Source organism: Stigmatopora nigra, chromosome 1 (genome assembly GCF_051989575.1).
Source record: "Stigmatopora nigra isolate UIUO_SnigA chromosome 1, RoL_Snig_1.1, whole genome shotgun sequence".
Lineage (NCBI taxonomy): Eukaryota > Metazoa > Chordata > Actinopteri > Syngnathiformes > Syngnathidae > Stigmatopora > Stigmatopora nigra.
Genome location: NC_135508.1, coordinates 22,889,493 through 22,910,871, shown reverse-complemented (window position 1 = coordinate 22,910,871; position 21,379 = coordinate 22,889,493). Strand labels below are relative to the sequence as shown.

The window sequence follows — 21,379 nt, the reverse complement described above, 5'->3', positions numbered from 1 at the left end:
GTCCAATTTCGTTATGTTCGAAATAAGACGTTTATATATATAACTCGATCAAATAAGACCAATGTGGAAGGCGGAGGGAAATTTACGACGCACGTCAACTTTATTTACAAAATAAGAGAATGTGTGTCTCTTTTAAGAACGTTACCCGATCCATGTCATTTTATTGTTTAGTAAAACAATGCTTTTCTGTGTGCTGACTGTTTCTTTATAAAACTTTATGCATGAATTTTCGTTAGTTAGATCGCGGCGTGAGGTTACGTTGAATTTATTTTGTTATAATCTAACGTCGTTTTGACATTTCCTGGTGGGTTCTGTGTGGTGTGCCATTGAAACGCTCTCGCTACCCCTCCATCATTCATCCTGGAAGCGGATCTTAGATAGCCTCCCTTCTCCGCCCGTTTGGCGGATTTGGGTGACTAAAGACAAGCATGTCAAGTTCAACTCCCCCGCTTCCCCAAGCAGAAACGATGGCTACCCAGGCGTGTTTCCCCCCTGGGTACAAGCCTTTCAACCCCGAGGAGCACGGCTTGGAGCGCGGCTTTCGCCTCACCGCCTTCTCGGAAATGAAAGGATGAGGCTGCAAAGTCCCGCAGGAGGCTCTGCTCAAACTCCTGGCGGGACTCGAGCCCAACCGAACCGATGGGACGAGGAAGGACGGAGACCACAGGTCCGACTTCACGGAGCAATTACCCGGCCCTCGGCTAGGTAGGGGACCGCTTTAGGCAAGCTTTGTTAGCCAGTGTAGCTAACAAGGCTAGCTATCGTACTTTGTGTTCCAATGTTGTCGTTCTGCACAATTAAACTTTTACAGGTGTCTTTGGCTGCTGTTCAAGCGCCATAAAAAAACCAAAATCATGTAATGTTGCAGTGAGAATTGACAAGGTAGTATGATTCAGCATAACTTGCGCGAGGCATCCTCTTCCTCTGCGCCATGATCTTCACGTCAAATTAGATTTCAGTGACGTATTTCGTTATAATAAACAATTAATAAAAGTAAATGAGTGTAGAGTGAATATATATATATATATATATATATATATATATATATATATATATATATATATATATATATATATATATATATATATATATATATATATATATATATATATATATATATATATATATATGTATATATGTATATATGTATATATGTATATATGTATATATGTATATATGTATATATGTATATATGTATATATGTATATATGTATATATGTATATATGTATGTATATATATATATATGTATATATGTATATATATGTATATATATATATGTATGTCATGCAACGCGCTTATTTTTATATTTACTAATTTATTACCGTGTTTTCACGACTATATGGCGCATCGCATTTTAAGCCGCCGTGTCAGTAACGAGTGCTATTTCTGTATTTTGACGCACACAAAGGACACACCGTTAAAAAAAGACGCAATCAGGCATGGCAAAACATTCACTAGCTTTAACATACACGCTACATCCACACGCTAAAAACACGTTTTTAAAAAGGCAAAGGAAGCAAAACTGAGTTCGGTTGTACTTTATTTAGCCATTTTACAATGTACTCACGTCATCGTCACCCACAAATCCATCAAAGTACTAATTTTTTATGTCTAAATGAGTCATCGAAAACACCGGGTCCCCTCTCTTCGTTTTCAGAGTCGCCGTCATTGCCATGTGGCTCCACAGAGATGATGCCGGCTTTGGCAAAAGCTCGAACAACCGTGCAAACAGACACGTTCGCCCAGGCGGCCACAATCCATTCGCAAATCGTAGCATAACTAGCTGGCTGCCTTCCACTCTTCGTGAAGCTGTGTTCGCCATCTACCATCCACTGTTCCCGTGCTGCTCACAACTTTGAATGAACTCAGAGTTCATTTTCGTGACTTGGTTTTTCACCGCTGATGTGAGATGAGCACGCATGGAGTCGCAAATCAAAAGTGACGGCGGGGCATGACATACACCTCACGTAGCCATAATTTCATTACCCCGACCCTATCGACTGATTTTTAATTTATTGTGATAACAATTTTAGTATTGGTCCATATATAAAGCGCACTGAACTATAAAGCGCCCTGTCTATTTTGGAGAAAATTTAAAACTTAAGTGCGCCTTATAGTCCTGAAAGTACGGTAACTATTTATGTCTAATATGTCTTTTCCTGTCTATTCTCACCCTCTTGCTACTGTGACAGTTACATATCCCGAATATGGGATGAATAAAGTAATCTAATCTAAGATTAAGCCACCATTGCTTCTGTGTTATGGCATACATGTGCTGAGAATTATTTTTTTCTGATTTCAGGAGTGGGAATGGATTGCTGTGTGATCCCTCTGAGACACGGGGGGCTTTCCTTAGTCCAGACAACAGACTTTTTCTACCCTCTAGTGGAGGATCCCTACATGATGGTGAGGAGTTTCCCTCCAAGTGGTTTGTGCATGGTTATATCACCTCTAGAGAGTTTGAATTTAACTCTTGGGCTGACATGGGTTTTCTTTAGAGGCTCCAGTTTCTTACCACATTAGAAATATGTGCATGATAGAGTTGTTGGGGAGGCAGTCTAATGTTAAATGCAACTCAAAGCCACGTCACTTCAATTCAACTGAACCTCTCCTTCCAAAGAAATTACCCAAGGCTGAGTCGAGTGCATTCAGACTAGTATTTAAAAAAAAAAAAACGCTCAAGAGGCATCTGCATGTCTGTAGGTCTAGATAACAGGCCAGTGCTACGCCACGTGCAAGGAGACCTCGTACTCTGCCTATATTCTTTTTTTTCCAAAAATGTGTACAAAGAGCAGTCCTTTCTAGATCTCTCTTCTTTATAAACAAATCAAAAACTAACTGAATGCAACGCTAAAACAACAAAAGTACAATAACACTTAAAAGTAAAATAATAATGTTAGTAAAAGAAATGACTCTTCTCATAATTGCAGACTACATAGAAAGGAATTGCATTCCAGATCAAACCAGCCTCAATGTTTTCTTTACCATAGATGCCTGTTGTCGCTAATTTGCATCATACATTAAATTATGTGTATGTCATTATTTTTTAATTGTATCATTATTTCACTTTCTCACAAACAAAAGAAAAATGATTGATCACTAATGTTTTTGAGTCTTTTCCTGGGGCGGAACATTGAAAAAATTTAATGCTCCGCCCTGTGCTCGCAGAGACATTACAAAGGGCCGCCTTTTCTTTAAATAGTAACCAAAAACGTGGTAGTAACAATAAATGGAGCAATACACATTATAACACCAGAAACATGAAGTCACAGGAAACCTTTGAGATATATAACGTGCAGTTAAAAGGCGTGGGTATTGAATTTGTTAGCTACTACATTCACATTAAAGAAAAAGAATAAACAGTTATATCCACTCACGAATGCCTCTAGGTATGATTTTTTTAATATTACAATGAGTGACACGAGATACAAATAAAGATGCAAGTTACAAAATCCCCCCAAAATCAAATGCATTTTCTTAGCAATCAATTTAATTCAATTAGCTGTCTCACAACAACCACTATCCATATTCCAAGATTCTCCCTGACATACCCAATATCTCCCCTTATTAATGGGTGCAATTCCCCTTATTAAGCGATTAAAAACCGTACAAATGCAACACAGCACACATTTTTACGCGCACACACACACACTGGGCACAGGTAAAAGTCTAAAATGTAGTAAAAGTGGGTGGCTTTCGGCCCTGGTAGAACAGATGGCAGCAAACACAGGTTTTACGTCTCCCATAATAACAGCCGCGGAGGAAACTATTTCAGCGGTGCAAATTTTCATTTGCTTTATTTATTTTAAGACCTTAATAAATAATTTCCTTATAATTTTCTCAAATTTTTGTGTGATCCTCACATCTTTTATACAAAATTGGGACACTTTGACCAATTTTAAAGGGTTTAGTTGGTAGTTGTGTGAGGACCATGGAACGAATGAGTGCATTTATATATAAAGTGCACCTCTACTTATGAAATTTCCAAGTTACAAAAAAACTTCTGGAACCAATTAATTTCGTAAGTAGTAGTAGTACAGATTCAGTAGGGGGACTTAACACTGTTCTTTTGTCCAACAGGGCAAGATAGCCTGTGCCAATGTTCTCAGTGACCTTTACGCGATGGGCATCACCGAGTGTGACAACATGCTGATGCTACTCAGTGTCAGTCAGAAGATGAATGACAAGGTAATGTAAATTTATAACTCTTTACCAACATAGTATATAGCAGTGTATCCCAACCTTTTTTGAGCCGTGGCACACTTTTTGCATTGAAAAAAATCTCAAGGGACACCACCATCTGAAAATCTTTGTCGCCTATATTTATAATAGTTATTCTCATCGAAGTTTTATCAGCAGAAATCGCATCCAAAATTATTCCAAAATCTAATTTTTCACAATGACCTAATGTCACGAAAATTTGGCCTGTGGACCCTGAACAACTTCCGGTTTGAGTGATGCAAATAACCAAGTAAAGTTATTGATCGCATCATTTTATGATTTTTCTCCAAATATTACTTAAATCTCCTAATATTACCCAAAAAATGTGCTCACTTAGACTTCACGCCGGCAAAAGTTGATGCCCTAGAAACCAGACAACTTCCGTTTCGACTAAGAGAAAGAGCAAAAAATTACTGTTTGACAACTTGAATCTAATAATAGTATAATCTACAATTTAACGTCCATCATATTTTGATTTGAACCTTGTAATAGTTCCATTTTAATCTCCTTATATTCATATGAATTTTTCTCTCTCAATATCACATTGTATGACTTCTTGCAATTTCCCACGGCACACCTGACCATTGCTCACGGCACACCAGTGTGCCCCGGCACAGTGGTTGGGAAACACTGGTATATAGAATGAGTTTCGCTAAGAGTGCTTTGTGTGTTCATAACGGGGCAGGACCGAGAGCGCGTCATGCCGCTAATGATTCGCGGATTTCGCGACGCTGCCGAAGAAGGAGGAACGTCGGTGACAGGTGGACAGACAGTCATCAATCCTTGGATCATTATAGGGGGAGTGGCCTCAGTTGTATGCCAGCCCACCGACCTCATCATGTAAGGCACTATTGCTCTTGACAGCACCATGTCCCTGGTTGGTTATTGTTCATCTCGACCTTTGTGCTCATTTTTCATTTGTTGTAATTTGCAAGTTCAACACATGCTTGAAAGACATTATTCATTAACTCAGATGGGAGAACAAGGCCTAGTGTCAGGGGTAGTAACATCCTGAGCCTAATTTTATTTCTCTCCTTCCTCATATGCCATGGGCCTCTTTCCTTCTCATTTGCAGGCCTGACGGTGCTGTCCCTGGTGATGTCTTAGTGCTTACTAAACCGCTTGGGACACAGGTGGCTGTCAATGCTCACCAGTGGCTCGACCAGGTCGGTGTCATTCTGTTTGTGTTCAAAGAAAATTAGCAATACAAGCCTAACATAAAAAATGTGACTCCACCTGTCTAACCACCAGCCTGATCGGTGGAACAAGATCAAGCTTGTCATCACCAAGCAGGAAGTGAAAGACGCCTATCAGGAAGCTATGTTTTCAATGGCAACGCTTAACCGTACAGGTACGCAGAATACATTTTCAAGATCGGTTTTGAGAATCATCTTTGAAATATCCATATTTTTCTCATCACTACAATTCACTGCAATCTGTCAGTAGTCAACATAGGTAATGGATTCCACAGTTGTCAAATTTGGTGGGAGGGTGCATCCAAGGCAGAGGAAGAACAAGTTAAAAGTTTTAATTAAATTTAAGTTTTAAACACAGCAAAGTAAAGCCATTAAATGGTCTCAAAAATTACCTATTAACCATCAGATACAACTAATTGAATTTGTCGCCTTGTGTCGCCATTGGCCTAGAAACCAAGTACTCCTCATTGATTAAATAGCTACTATATTTGGTTGGTGTAGTAGAAAGAAATTGCCTCCAATGAACCATAATCATTAATAGTGTGGTTACCAAAGAGGGTCAAAAGAACATCTATGTGCTATGCAGCATGCATTGAATAAAACACCCACCCCCAATACATTGTGTTAGTGCTTTTCAGAAGCGCACTAGTCACGTTATCATAGGCAATCCTTGGGTTAGCATGTCAGCCTCACAGTTCTGGGGTCAAGGATTCGATCCCAGGTCGGTCCTCACTGTGGAGTATGCATGTTCTCCCTGGGCTTGCGTGGGTTTTCTTCTGGTACTCCGGGCTCCTCCCATATCCCAATAAACATGCAGGGTATGCTCGTTGAACACCCTAAATTGCCCCCAGGTATGAGAAAGCGTTAATCTTTGTTCGTCTCCGTGTTCCCTGTAATTGGCTGGCCACCGATTCAGGGTGCCTCTGTAGTTAGCTGGGATAGGCTTCAGCAACCCCTGTGGTCCTTGTAAAGATAAGTGGTTCAGAAAATGAATGGATGTAATTTAACTTTTCACAGAGCATAGTGCTTTTGAGAGGAAGGCCGTGAACAACACTGAATTATTTCCCTGTTTGACATTAGTCAATGTTTGCATTAACCAACGAGTTGTTAAAGTCACACAGGTCATAAAAAATACATTCTGGCCAGCCAGTGATACACACCCAGCTGAGCACATAAAGTAGACCCTATTAATGTTTGTTTATTGTATATAGTTTGTACTACACCTTTATGAGCCCTGCCTCTGAGGGAACGAGTTACTGTCCCCTCGACAGGGAACACTGTGCATGCGCAAGAGAGTGCATGCATACAATTTAGTTATTGAGTGAATCTGTCTTTACTGATTGCTCTTTAAATACGGAAAACTAACAAAAATTTGAATCAATCCATTTCATTGTCACACAAAAAAAGTTCTGATGGAAAAAAACAAATGTATGTTCAGTTTAGGCCCAGTCCTACCGAGTACAGATATGACTACAGATAAACTAGATGGTATATTGGTGGCACGGTGTGGGGTGGTTAGTGCGTCCGCCTCACAGTTATGAGATGGAAGGATCAATCCCCGGTGGGTTTTGACCTTGCCGAATGGGGTTTTCGATCCATGGTTGATCACTTTAAATTGTCCCTAGGTATGAGTGTGAGTGGCTGTTTGTCTCAATGTGTGTAGTGATTGGCTGGTGTCCCCTGCCTATTGTCCACAGTTGGCTGGGATAAGCTCCAGCACCCCTGCAAACCTTGTGAGGCTACACGGTACAGAAAATGAATGATAGAACAGATCGCGGTGTATTTAGTCCTCCTGAGTTCTTGCATGTTTTTACATTGCTGCATGCGTTTTAAATCTAAATACTAAGTTTGTGGTCATGTTTACTTTCCGCTTCAGCGGCAGGTCTCATGCACAAGTTCCAGGCCCATGCAGCAACAGACGTGACAGGCTTCGGTTTGTTGGGACATGCTAACAACTTGGCAAAGCAACAAAGCAACGACGTAGCCTTCGTCATTCACAACCTACCCATCCTAGCCAAGATGGCTGCCGTCAGCAAAGCGTGTGGAAACATATTCAATCTGGTTCAGGGCACGTCATCCGAAACATCTGGTAGGAATGCAGCCACAAACCCATGTCAACATGTACTAACAGAAAATGAGATGAGATTTGATACTGGGTGTTCTATTCATGCTCCATATACTTTTTAAATATTCAAGTGTTTTTCTGATAGCTTTTCCACTCGTTTTCTCTTGCTCTTTTTGAAGGTGGACTGCTGGTGTGTCTGCCAAGAGAGCAGGCTGCCAAATTTTGTTCTGAGATGAAGAGCTCGGGGCATGGAGGTCAGGGTACCTGGATCATCGGAATTGTAGAGAAAGGAGAGCGTCACGCTCGCATCATCGACAAGCCCCGCATCATCGAGGTTCTTCCACGTGGAAGCCCAGTGCCCAATCAGGATAATAATTCTGCCAGTCCTGTGCCTGGTTCCAATTTGTCCTAGATTATATGATTATGTGTCAGGATGCGTGGTAATGGTCAGTATGCTGTGCATATCTTCTGGAAAGCACAAACCACAACTCATTTTTCTCTCTGTAGTTGGGTATGTATGTGTCTACATACTACCTCATCATGTACTAATCTACTGTAATTAATCAAACTTTGACTCATTTTAATCATGTCATTTAAACTAATTGGAGGAATGAATGGAAAATAAGAAGTTAACATTCCAAATTGTCCTTTCTAAATTATAACTGAAAAAAATATGCAGTGAAAGATTATGTTTGAGTAAGGATGATTTTTTTTAAATGTGACGTTGGCTGTTTTAACGGCTTAATTTGAATAGGGTCTGATGTGGATGATTGTTTTTTATTTTTATTTTGCCACCCTTACTCCCGTTGCATTAATGGGTGATCCATCTGTCTTTGTTTGGCTCAGGCATTACAGTCCAGTGGAAGGTTTGAGCAGCTTTCTCTGGACACGTAACGCTAGGTACAGATGGGCTTTTTTTTCAGATGATTGGTTGTCCAGCACCAAGTTAGTCACATTCTTCCTGTTTATGAAACTCTCACCCATAAACCCCAGCTAAGGGGCCAGGTGGAGTGGATGCTTATCAATGGAAGAGCAATGCTGACTTGGCTTGCAGGATGGTCAAATCTGTTTGTATATTTCCTGCTTTTCACAATCAAATTAAAAAAAATCAACTTTGAGGGTGGTCTGTTTGTTTTGACATAGAAGCAAAAAAAAAAAAAAACATGCAATAGAGGACTTTTTCCCCCAGTTTCCCTTTTGAAGTAAAGAATATGTATATCTTGTTCTAGTTTATTGAAGTCTAGACAGGTACCAGATCAACTTTTTATGTTTATTAGCATGGCTTATTTGATCTTTGGATAAACTGGAGAATTCACTCACAATCCAGATATTTTAGCAACCATTGTGTTATGCTATGAACCATAATCAAAAACGAACATGACTTAAATTCGTCGGAGAAATGGGTACTAACAGGGCCACATGAAAATAAGATTTTGTCGTAATCATGGGGCCAACAAGGTAATCTCGTCTATGTACCATCCTTTAATGCAGTACGTAGTACTAGAAGACCACTAGTAGTATTTGGGAATTCTACCTTAGCTATATGAAAGTGTTTTATTTATTTATTTTTATAAAGCACTGCTACAGAACGTTTTTTTCTAAAGCACTTCTACAAAACATCCAGTGTATAAAATATGTCTATAAGCAAACTATTGTTTTTTTAAAAAATTAAACCTTTTTCATACCTGTCAACCTCGAACCATTTGTGATCTTACCAAATTTTGTTTTCGCCCTTACATATATGTATAAATACATGGAAAATCTTACCACTTTACTTTTTTGTAAAAAATCACGAACAACAAGTGAAAATGAAAGTAAACATAAACAAGGGAACAGGAAACGGAAATCACATGGTGAAAGTGTTACAAAACGAAATGTTTATCATGATCTTTTTTTTTTAGCCAATCAGAGGCGCCGGTACATATATCACTTGGCAGACATGCGTTTCCGGGAAGAAACAATGGCGGATGGTGAAAAATGGCTAGAAAGTGCCTTAATTTATTTTTTTTTCTCAAAATCACCGTTTAGCGTACCATTTTCATGTGTACAGCGTACCAATATAAAAATGGGCTTTCAGTTGTACCAATTACGGCGAGAACGTACCAGTTGACAGGTATGCTTTTTATTTTATTCACACAATATAGTAGTATATAATTGAATCCGTATATATTGTGAATGTACATTGTGACGTTTTTACCTTCCAAACCGACAGGAGGCGAAAGATGAAATGAAAAAACGTCGAAGAAGAAACTGACTTATTTGGGAAAACAAACAGCAAGCAAGGTGTGAAACTTTAGCGTGTGTATTGCGAATTAAATATTGTACGTGTGATTTAAATGGAGAGCTGCGGGTATTTTGTGTCGTCTAGAGACGCACATGTTCATGTTGCTGCAAATATGGATCGTAATGTATAACACCATGCTCTGTGTATGACTACGGATGACAGGTTGACTGCGTCCACAATGCCGTATCTGGGCAATGAGGACACGGTGAAAGATCTGAGGAGGGTTTTGTCTAACCCCCACGTCCAGTCTGACCAGCTACGTTACAGGAATGCCATTCTCAAAGTTATCAGGTTGGTTAGGTTCATTTTGAGACTTCAATACAGCTATCTTTGATATCCTCACTTACTTTCCCCTTTGGTCTTTACCTCACCTTAATGTGTCTCAGGTTGATGTCACAGGGAGTAGATGTCTCCACTCTCTTCAGTGAGATGGTCAAAGCATGTGCCACAGTAGACATTGTCCAGAAAAAACTGGTCTATGTCTTCTTGTGTTCGTATGCCTCTTTGAACCCAGAGCTTTCTCTTCTGGTCATCAACACACTGAGGAAGGACTGCCAAGATCCAAACCCAATGGTCCGCAGCTTGGCCTTAAGGAACATGACCAACCTGAGGTGACTTATCAATCCATCGGTCATCCTTTTTTGTTGTCGATTCTGTGACATCTAGCTGTACTTTGTGTTCCAGATTGCCCAGTTTGATGGAATATGTGGAGCAACCTCTCACAGCAGGACTGAGAGACAGAGCGGCCTGTGTGCGACGGGTTGCTGTGCTTGGTTGGGCCAAACTGCATAATCTTCAGCCTAATTCTGAAATTGGTGAGGTGCTTGATTGAAATGGCAGAATTGACAAACGTTGGATGCTTGCAAAATTATATATAACTTGAATTAACATTGAGTCAAAGTTTGAAGGAACCCACTCTTCATAAACAAAATCACATGGTGTTTTTTTGCTGAGAAAATGACCCAAGCATTGTTGATCCATTATATTCTCATTTTATCTTCTGAACCGCTTTGGGTCGCAGGGGTGTTGGAGCCTATCCCTACTGACGTCGGATCAGAGGAACACCCAGAATTGGTGGCCAGCCAATCGCAGGGCACAAGGACACAAACAATCATTCACGCTCACACTCATACCTAGGGGCAATTTAGAGTATCCAACTGCCTACAATGCATGTCTTTGGAATGTGGGAGGAAACTGGAGTTCCCGGAAAAAACCCACACAGGCCTGGGGAGAACATGCAAACTCCACACAGGTGGACCAAGTGGTTAGCTCGTGAACTCACAGCTCTGGGGTCCTGGATTCAAATACAGGTCATGTCCACTTGTGTGGAGTTTGCATGTTTGCCTGCGTGGGTTTCCTCCGGGTACTCTGGTTTCCTCCCACATTCCAAAAAAACATGCATTGTAGGTTGATTGGACACTCAAAATTGCCCTTAGGTGTGGGTGTGAGTGTCCTTGGTTGTCCGTCGCCTTCCCAGATGAAACCCAAAGCCAAAAACAGGAACTACATAATGACTATGCGATAAATCTAAAAGGCAACTAGAAACACCCATTATACTACTCACATGGTCAAAGAAAAGGTCATCTTTCCAGTGTTGTTTAATGGATGTTAAAAAAAATAACAAGATAAAAGCAGGAATTATAAACTTTTGTGCCATATTCCTCTTTATATTTGATACCCAAATGGCATATACATGTATTACAAAAACACAGGAACTAATCTTGTTCCAGTTCGTTTGGAGGTGGCTGTACTACAGTACAGGTTATTGTCCTGAAATATTCTGCCAGATGCTGCAGTGGTGAATGAGCTGTACAGCCTTCTTCGTGACCCTGATCCTGTGGTGATGGTGAACTGCCTTCGAGCTCTGGAGGAGATTCTGAAGGAGGAAGGAGGGGTTGCAATTAACAAACCCATTGCTCACCACCTGCTCAACAGGTTTCAAATCAACTTTTCCTATACTTCAAAAAAAGATATGTGCACAAAACTTACAACGTTGCTAGACTTTTTTTCACCAGTTACTATTTGTTGGTTATTTTCTGTTTTGCAGTTTACAATTACTAATTTCCTTATGATATTGACCCTAATAGTGTGCTTTTGATTCAGAAATACCATGTGTGGTGATCTTTCTTAAAATTTTCCTTTCAAAGTAACACATTTGGGGGTGGCTAGACAGCTGAGTGGTTAGCGTGTCGGCCTTCACAGTAGGAGACCCGGGTTCAAATCCAGGTCGGTCCACCATACCTAGGAGAAATTTAGAGTGTCCAATCTGCCCACCATGCATGTTTCTGGAATGTGGGAGGAAACCGTCGTAGCTGGAAGAAACCCACGCAGGCCCGGGGAGAACATGCAAACTCCACATAGGTGGACGTAACCTGGATTTGAACCCAGGACCTCAAAGCTGTGAGGCCGGCGCGCTAACCACTCGCATCACCGTGCTGCCCTGGGTAGGGGTTATATACAAGAAAATACGATAATCTCTTTACCAATTTGAATGACATTTTTCAATAAATGTGAATAGCTGATGTGAATAGGCAGTTTATGTGTAATTCAGGTTTAAGGAATGTGACGTGTGGGGCCAGAGTGAGGTTCTTAAGATTCTCCAGCGCTACCAACCTCACTCTGAAGATGAGCTCTTTGACATCCTCTCTCTGCTGGATACCTCCCTGGTCAGCCCTCACGTGCCAGTTATGGCCGCAACGCTAAGCCTCTTCCTTAGCCTGTGCGCCGCCTTACCTGCAGTCAGCCTGGCAGCTCTGGAACGAGTAAGGGCCCCCTTGTTGGCCGCTTGTGGGAGTGCATCAAGAGAGATCAGGTTCACTGTGCTCTGCCACATTCAGGTGTGTGCTGTCAAAGTTAACAGGTTTATACACATTAGTTGATCATACGATTAATCCAAAACTACTTTGAAATTGACTAATCACTGAAAGACATTGTATCGATTTAGAATTGTGCAGATCATCTCACTTCTGCCTCACATTTTTCTGTTTTTTGGTGAAAGCAGATTGACTATCTTTGTAATTCATCAAAATAAGACATTCAAACATTTGCTTCTATTTTAGAATTTTTGTTTTCTATATCTATAGTAGTAATTACCTATGTTGAAGCTGAAGCAGGTTGAGAAATGTTTGTCGAACTTGCACCCTTGCAAATGCGTAAAAGTAGCCCTAGGTTTTAAAAAGGCAGATAAGTCTAAAATTGAAGGCTTGTTTAAGTGATCATTTCTGATGCATTTTTTTCTCCCCATGAAGTTGCTGTTGCGGTCCATCCCTGGCTTGATGGGGGCACACTACAAGCGTTTTTTCTGTGGCTATGCTGAAACAGCATATATCAAGCAGAGGAAAATGCAGGTTGGCCTGTTTTCTCCATTTTACTCTTTTTGTCCAAAAATGTTATATCCGACTTTTTTTCTAAACATCTAGGAGACTATCCCTCAATTTTCGAGGGAAATCTATATTCCTTCATTCATTTTCTGAACCGCTTATCCTCACAAGGGTCTCTGGGGGTTCTGGAGCCTATCCCGGCTACATCCAGGTACTGGAGTGGGGACGCTCTGAATCGGTGGCCAGCCAATTGCAGGCAGGGCACAAAGTGATGGACAACCATTTGCACTCAGACCCCTAGCTAGGGCCAATTTATAATGTTCAATTGGCTTATCGTGCATCTTTTTGGGTTGTGGGAGGAAATCGGAGTACCTGAAGTGAACATGCAAACTCTACACCGTGAAAATCCACATGGGATCAAACCTTCAACCCCAGAACCGTGAAGTCAATGTGCTAACCACTCGGCCGCTGGGATACCTACAAACAATACAAAATATGCAGACACAACCTTCTCTTTGCTTCAAGTCTTCTTGCAACTTGTGTTTGTAGGTGCTGGTAGAACTGGTAAATGATGATAATGTTGCAATGTTACTGGATGAACTGAAAGAATACTGCACTGATGTTAACGCAGACACTGCCCAGGCTGCAATATCAGCCATTGGTAAGTAGCCACTTTGCAATGTTGTTTACTATTGTCAACCAAATTGATCCTTAGTCACTCAATAATGATGTTTTTGCATGGCTCACAACAACTGATGTCCAAATACTGATTCTTTGATTTCCAATCTATTTTTTTTTAAAGATATGTTGTGTCTTTATAGATAAATGGTCCATATATTTGGACCTGTAATAATAATGATAAAAATTATGTAGCCACTGAATGAAAAATCCCTGTTGGTACCGCCTCAAGAAATGCTCTGTTTACAAATATTACCTGACCACTCAGCACACTTGGTGGGTTGATTTATAGCAGCCGAAAAGCAAGATAGTACTGAAAGCGACAACTGGATCTGACCTGATCTAATGACCAAATCCGATAGTGTCCCCTAATCCAAAAATAGCCCGATCAGGTGCGTATACCGATACTCAGTTATGGATTAGGATATAACTATTTATAATGGTACTATAGTCATTCAGTAATCCCTCGAATATCGCAGGTTAATGCAGACCAGACGTGGCCGTGATAATCGAAAACATCGCGAAGTAGGGTCACCTCTATTAAAATAAAATATAATATATATATTTTTTAATTCTTCAGTCCTAAATTCTAGTAGCAAGAGTGGCTTCTGTGTATGAGTTTCAGCGTGGATATTCATATTTTTATGATTTTTTTTTTTTTTTTACGATAGTGCTAAGTCCTGCAAGAGGGGCTTCCGCTTACGAGTTTTTGCGTGGATTCAGTGGAAGTCACTCATGCTACTAGGACTCAGCAATGAAGTAAAGAAAAATGTCATTAATAGTAGAAAAAAAATCACGAAGTAGTGCGTTTGCGATAAGTTACATATCAACTTGATCTAGCGTCAGTTGAAAGCCTAATTAAAAATACTTTCAATATCTTACTACAGTCCTACATCTACTTACGAAATTAATTAGTTCCAGAACTTTTTTCAAAACTTGAACATTTTGTAAGTAGAGCAGTACTTTATGTGTAATTTGTTCCACGGTCCTCACACAACTAATTCGTCAGTGTCCTAATTTTGTATGACAGATGTGAGGAATAACACAATAATGAGAGAAAATGATAAGATTTTTTTTATTAATGTCTTAAAATGAATAACAGGCATATAAAATCTATCTGTGTTTAAACGCAGGGGAAACAGAGGAAGCTCACGGCATGCAACTGAGATGGCACACAACCACTGTCATGTCTTGTTTTGGGTGGATGTGTGTGTGTGATGTTGCTTTTCTCCTCTGGTGTCCCTCAGGCGGTGCGGAACAAGGAAAGCCCAAAATGTGCGGGACACTAGAGGCAGAAAGCAAACACACACACACACATCCACCCAAAACCCTAACAATACGTGACAACCACACGAACACATGAATACACGTTTGATAAATGCAACATTAAGATTCAAACAACAACATTAACAACATTTATCAACAAAAAACATTAACATTTTATGATTTCTTTGGAATTTAATTTTTACCCACTTTATTAGTCGCTACTGATTCTTACTTGTTTGGATTTCACTGACCCATCTGCCATGCTGGTTGACGGTTTAAAAAAAATATAATAATAATTATCCAAAGACAATTGCCTTCGATGATTTTAAATAATGTTTCTATAATGCAAGAAACGTCGTCAAAGTGAGCGATCGCATGACTTTTTCTGGATTTTTTTTCTATCAAGACAGAACATTTGTGAAATTTCTTCAGCATTTCTTTGATTTTTGTTGTTGCAATGCTCACTGCTTCCTCCTCGCCTGCCTTCTCGTTTTATTTCCCTGTATTGTTGAGTGTTCCATTACCTCTTGAGAGTTTGTTTTTATGCCCATTGACCAACTTGTTGTTGTCCTCCATGTGGACCACATCTTTTCATTCGCACTGGGAGGCATGATGATAAAAAACAGAAGCAGCTGCTTTATCCACACTTGGAAAAACTAAACTAAGCACTCCGTGATGATGAACTGCGGTCAAAAGTACAGAAGAGAATCTTCAAACATGGATAGTGGTTGTTGTGAGACAGCCAATGAGAGCCTAGCAGAGTATAGCGAGTTGCTAAAGTGAGAATCAATGCATCCACAACAAAATTTTACAAATAAAATAACGGTAAAGAAAATGCATTTACTTTTTAGGGGATTTGTGACTTGGGTCTTTTTGGTATCTCGAGGCAATCTTTTGCATATAAAAAGCTTTCGTACCCTAAACATTTCGTGCATAGAGGCATTCATAAGTAGAGGTATGACTGTATAGTGGTATATGTAGTATGAGTGTCCTCCACCAAGGATTTCCGTGTGACATCTGGTGTAACTTGTAGGTCGTATTGGGCGGAGCTACAGCGACAGATGCCTCATGATTCTCACTGGACTGCTCGAGCTTAAGCAAGACAACATCACATCTGGTAATATTCACTCTTTAATAAATTGTGTATGAAAAAAAAAATCAGACATGCCAGGTAATCATTTTACTCAATGTACTCAATCTTTTTACTCAATGTCTGACCTCCTTTCACCATTCTGCAGCTGTGGTACAGACCATGCGAGACCTAGTCTGGGTGTGTTCCCAGTGCAGCGACACTGTGTGTTGTGCTCTGGATGGGTGCGAGGAAATGCTGCATGATAGCCAGGTGAGGTGGATGTATTGCCACACTCGTCATCTTGCTCAACAAAAAGCAAATCATTTACAAATAGATTTTGATATATAAATGTACCAAAACATTACAATCTATGCCTAAATAAACAGTCTCTCTTATCAAATCGTTGACATCTGGAGAAATGGCTACTAACAAAACATTTCAGTCCATTTTAGTTTTATCCTGAAATTTCATGATGTCATTATTCTGCATCAAAAGTCCTTAACATTGTTTGGCATCCTCTCCTCATCCTTGCAGGGCAAGCAGGCCTTACTTTGGTTGCTAGGAACATATGCCGATAAAGTCAGCAGCGCACCCTACACTCTGGAGGTGTTTATTGACGGAGTGAGGTGCGAGACCTCTTCCGCGGTCAAAATGGAGCTCCTGACTGCCACACTGAGGTTGTTTTTGTGTCGTCCCGCTGAAACTCAGGACATGCTTGGAAGGCTGCTGCATTACGGAATAGGTGTGTTGCGTGCATGCCCGATTAAAGGCGAAAAGATTCCAACATCTCAGATATTTTGCAATCTTTGATTGACAGAAGAGGAGACGGACATGTGTGTGAGGGATCAGGCACTACTCTACTACCGCCTTTTGCAAAGCGGGGTTGATGAGACACGTAAGGTGCTCCAGGGTCGGAGGTCGGACCCTTCCCTCGGTGTTCTTATTGGACGTCCCGCAGAACCTGTAAGCCAGTGGGCTCACATATTCAACACACTGAAACCTCTTACCCAGATAACATCAGAAGCAGAATCAGTAAGGAACAGAAGCTTTACGCACACTGCATTTCAACCCAACTCTGACCTCTCAGGTTCTATGAACTCCTATCAACTTCAAAGCGTCCATTCTGGTGAGATTGACAATAAATCTGCTGAGTTTATTTATTTATTTTTGAAATTGAAGTCAAAATTATGCCCTTTAAAATTAGGACCTTTAAACATTGATTATGGGATTATGTACTACAGACACGTGTCTGCTGTATTCAGATTTTTTTTGACCAATTTACTAATAGAGCAATATCTTGACATACGAGAAATTTGAGATACCAGGAAAAGTCAGAGCCAATGAGAAGTGATATATATATAATCCTCGTATTCGCGGTCAGTCCGCCATTCGAGTGACGGGAAAAACACAGAAAAAAATGCAATGCTCCGCCCAGTGCTCGTAGATATCTGTTATTCACAAAAGGGATGTGGCAAAAAAGACAATGCGCTAAAATCATAAACAGCCTTTCATGTCTTGGCCACCTGGCTTTCTCGTATTTCAAAATTTATCTCGTATCTCGAGATAATTATTTGCTCGAGATTTTACCCATATCTCAAATTGCTTGTATGTCTGGGTACTACTGTACAAGACAAATTTGACATGCGAGCATGCGATCTAGGTAGCTAGGTAGTCCTTTTCAAGTTGCGCTGTGATATTCATTATGAGAGGGAGGGTCTTCTTTTAAAATGGATAAAGGAGAAACAGTTATCGGAATCTGTGAAGACTTGAAAGTCAAGCAAGCAGCTGAGAAAGGGGATATTTCGATGCCAGCCGAAACCTTCAACGCGAGTCGTGGCTCATTCGATTACTTTAAAAAACGAACTGGGGATACGCTAGTTTGTGAGGCATGGGGAAATAGCTAGTTCCGCCTCGAAAGCCACGGGGGAATACATAAACACCTTTGCCTCGGTTATAGCACAACAAGGTTACATCCATTTTTAAGTGAGCGTACACTTTGAGCATTTTTAAAGGGTATAGTTTGTAGTTGTTTGAGGACCGGGGAACAAATTATAGAATTTACATAAAGAGTACACTTACGAAATTTTCAAATACCGAAAAAAGTCTTGTAATGAATTAATTTTGTAAGTAGAGGTACGACTGTACTTATTATGAAATATTTTATATTGAAAAATGACGTTTCGCTTACCTGCGAAACATATAATTTGCTATAGCTTTAAAAGTCTAGTAAAATCTTTGTTCGCACTCGTCTTTTGTTTACATTCGAACAGCTCTTTTGCAAATGGTAATTAATTCTTGAAGCTTGGGGGGGGATGGCAGCACTAAGGGACTCTAAACATTATTTTCTGTTTCTACACTTTCTTATAAGAGGCTAACTAAATTTCATTTGTATGCATCAGGGAAGGTCGTGAAGGTGTTCAGAGTAAAATGATAACATTCTAATGGTTCCTTGTCTAAATTGAAATGATTCCATATGTTTCTTATAGAGAGTTGTGAAGAGCACGCACAATCGCCTCCAGCCCTCCCGTCGACCAGCACTATAGTCCCTCTCAGCTTACTTCCCCCCTTAAATCCAGCCGAGTTTGAGCATCTGTGGACCCAAGGTAATGTCAAAAAATTATGATGACATCTTTCCGGAATCAACTGTAACATAACGATCAAATTGCACAACCTGTGTTAATTGGCATCTAGTATAGGTGTTTAGTGTCATTATTTAACCATGTACTGTGAGACCTTCATGCAGTGTTTCCCAATCAATGTGTAGGGCACTTGGGTATGGCGTGAGCAATGGTCAGGTGTGCCACGGGAAATGAATATGAATATAACAAGATTAAAATTGACATATTAGAAGGTTAAAATCAAAATATGATGAACGTTAAATTGTAGATGAAACTATTCCAAGATTCAAATTGTGAAACAGTCAATTTGTTGCCTATTTTTCTCTAATATGAACCAGAAGCTGTTTGGTTTCTAGGGCATCAACAGTGTGAGCACAACATTCTTTTGCGTAATATTAGGAGATTTAAGTAATGTTTGGAGAAAAGTCCTAAAATGATGCGATTAAAAACATGACAATATTTATTTTTAAAACACTCGAACCGGACGTTGTTCAGGGTCCGCAGACATCAACTTTTGGTGACATTAGGTCAGTGTGATTTTTTTATTTTATTTTGGAGGTTTATGTGTTTCCTGCTGATAAAACTTTGATGAGAATGACTATTGTTAATATAGGCGACATCATTTCAAATGAAAAGACTTTCAGATGGTGGTGTCCCCTGAGATTTTTTTCAATCCAAAAAGTTTTGAAGTGTAGGCTGGTTGAACACTCTAAATTGCCCCTAGGTATGCGAAAATGGTTGTCTATCTCCTTGTGCCCTGAGATTGACTGGCCACCCATTTGGGGTGTCCCTTGCCTGGTGCCTGTAGTTAGCTAGGATAGGCTCCATCACCCCCTCTGTGACCCTTGTGAGGATAAGTGGTTCAGAAAATTAGTGTGATCACTATGAGCAGGGGCTCACATATGTGGGCACCACATTTGGGGACATATATAGCTCACACTTGTATATTGAATGTTAATATTGTAGCCTATATGACCCAAAAGATGAAGCCCACATATGTGGAGTCAAATGAGGTTATTTTACTTTAATTTCCATAGATAGTAACCTGCTCTAAAAAATGGTTGAAGTAAACCTATCAGTTATTCATACTTTCAGTACATTTTACACATGTTCTATAACAACGAGCTCAAACACAAAACTTGTGTTGTATGTTTAAAGTTCATCTTCCAAATTTACTGAAGAAACTTGTTTAGAATTTGCTGTAAAAATATTTCAAATCTTTTGTATTTGTTTGTGTTTTGCTCCTAGATATTGCTGAGAGCGAAGAGGATGGTTTTTGTATGATAGAACACATCTTGTGTCATAATGTCAGTCACTCTTCGCCGCAAAGCTTTCAGGCTGCAATGCAGTTGGTCAACATCCAGACGTTGGCCTTCACGCCAACACATGTATTTCCTTGGAGGGTCTATCTATATACGCACACTGAATCCTCTCCCTGCAGCACACTCATTCTGGGGGAGTTACTTTGCACGGAAAATGCAAATGAGGAAGGTGCATATGTGGTGACCAACGAGGACCATGATTCAAATAAAATCGTGGCGGAAGGCGAAATCAGAAGGCAAGGAAATCTTGAAGAAGAAGTTTCATTAGAAGGGAGGAACAAGAGCGATTTGGCAAAGGACAATGGAGAAATAGCAAAGCTAAAAGTGACACTGAAGCAGAAACCGAGAGATGACAGAGCTCTGAGGGGTTTCCTTTCCATACTCACAACTGTCCTACATACACTGTCTCAAGAGACTGAATGAATGTTTTACACCTTCTAAAGGGAGTGTGCATTGTTGTTGGCTTTGTCCACGTTGTTTCCATTTCTTTGTCTTCAAACATTTACTGTGTGAAAGAGTTGCATCGTGCTATAGGTGCATGATCATGTCCGTGGTAATGCAAAAGCTGAGGGATCTCGGTTCACATCCAGGTCGGTCCACCTGTGTGGAATTTGCATGTTCTCTCCGGGCCTTCATGGGTTTTCTCCGGGTACCACCCCAAAGGTAGATAGAAGGGGCTGCACCGTACCGCCAATAGCTCTAAATCCAGGGAACAGTGAGTGTTAATGATCCTACTGTCTCAACACCATTCATTGTGTATGAGCACGCAAAGTCCCCCTCCTTTGTTTTCCCTGTTAATTCTTTTGAACGATCGTTTCGAAATAGCGTTCAGCTAGCTAGCGATACCGCGGCGTTGGGGATTTGCGGGTGTAGACACGTTTCCGTGATGAGAATTATGTTGCAGTTCCTAACAAAGCTGTTGGTAGCAATCTGAACTTCCAACTCATCCATTTTGTGGGTGATGGATTTGGCGTTGGTCAAAAAGATACTCGGAAGCGGTGCCCGGTGTGGTTGCTGCCTTAGTTTAGCGGCTAGGCCCACCCGGCATCCGCACCTTTGCTTTCTTTCTCTTCGCCGCCTCGGTCGTACGCCGGGTGACTATCCACGGAGATCCCAGAGGTCTCGAGATGTCCTCGGGGATATCGTAGGTCCGTTGGTAGTCTGTTGTGATGGATATATCGCATCTCCTTCCGAGAGTAATTAAATCCTGGCGACTAGAAAAAGCTTACCTCGCAGATGTTAGCAAATAACGAACAACACCAAACTGGAGAGCAATGAGCCGCTGCACCCGTGCGCGCCGCCATATTGGATATATTATTAGATTACATCATATACA

The 21,379-nt window shown here is 40.5% G+C and overlaps 2 protein-coding genes across 4 annotated transcripts; both read left to right on the top strand.

Moving 5' to 3' along the window:
- The first annotated feature begins 287 nt into the window (after positions 1-287).
- On the top strand, positions 288-8,601 carry sephs3 (selenophosphate synthetase 3). The gene is made up of 8 exons (XM_077721327.1): positions 288-705; positions 2,304-2,407; positions 4,082-4,189; positions 4,908-5,062; positions 5,298-5,388; positions 5,474-5,573; positions 7,295-7,507; positions 7,663-8,601. Exons 1-8 carry the CDS (start codon positions 429-431, stop codon positions 7,893-7,895), a joined length of 1,281 nt encoding a protein of 426 aa, XP_077577453.1. The 5' UTR covers positions 288-428; the 3' UTR covers positions 7,896-8,601.
- Positions 8,602-9,672: 1,071 nt separating this feature from the next.
- ap4b1 (adaptor related protein complex 4 subunit beta 1) lies at positions 9,673-21,134 on the top strand. Of its 3 annotated transcripts, none has more exons than XM_077731134.1 (14): positions 9,673-9,766; positions 9,930-10,058; positions 10,154-10,378; positions 10,452-10,582; positions 11,555-11,702; positions 12,319-12,604; positions 13,016-13,114; positions 13,637-13,748; positions 16,065-16,148; positions 16,270-16,373; positions 16,638-16,845; positions 16,921-17,229; positions 18,590-18,706; positions 19,970-21,134. In XM_077731134.1, the coding sequence occupies exons 2-14, from the start codon at positions 9,946-9,948 to the stop codon at positions 20,464-20,466; spliced, it is 2,433 nt and encodes an 810-aa protein (XP_077587260.1). In that variant the 5' UTR covers positions 9,673-9,766; positions 9,930-9,945; the 3' UTR covers positions 20,467-21,134. The 3 variants fall into 3 exon arrangements, with proteins under 3 accessions (XP_077587260.1, XP_077587252.1, XP_077587270.1); XM_077731144.1 differs by having other exon boundaries at positions 9,752-9,804; XM_077731126.1 differs by having other exon boundaries at positions 9,745-10,058.
- Positions 21,135-21,379: the final 245 nt, after the last annotated feature.

Excerpts from the sequence above, each read along its gene's own strand:
- ap4b1 (XM_077731126.1), top strand. The coding sequence starts at position 9,913 with ATGACTACGGATGACAGGTTGACTGCGTCCACAATGCCGTATCTGGGC. Across the intron at positions 16,846-16,920 it reads GCTGCTGCATTACGGAATAG|AAGAGGAGACGGACATGTGT; the intron begins GTGTGTTGCGTG and ends TTTGATTGACAG. Across the intron at positions 18,707-19,969 it reads TGAGCATCTGTGGACCCAAG|ATATTGCTGAGAGCGAAGAG; the intron begins GTAATGTCAAAA and ends TTTTGCTCCTAG.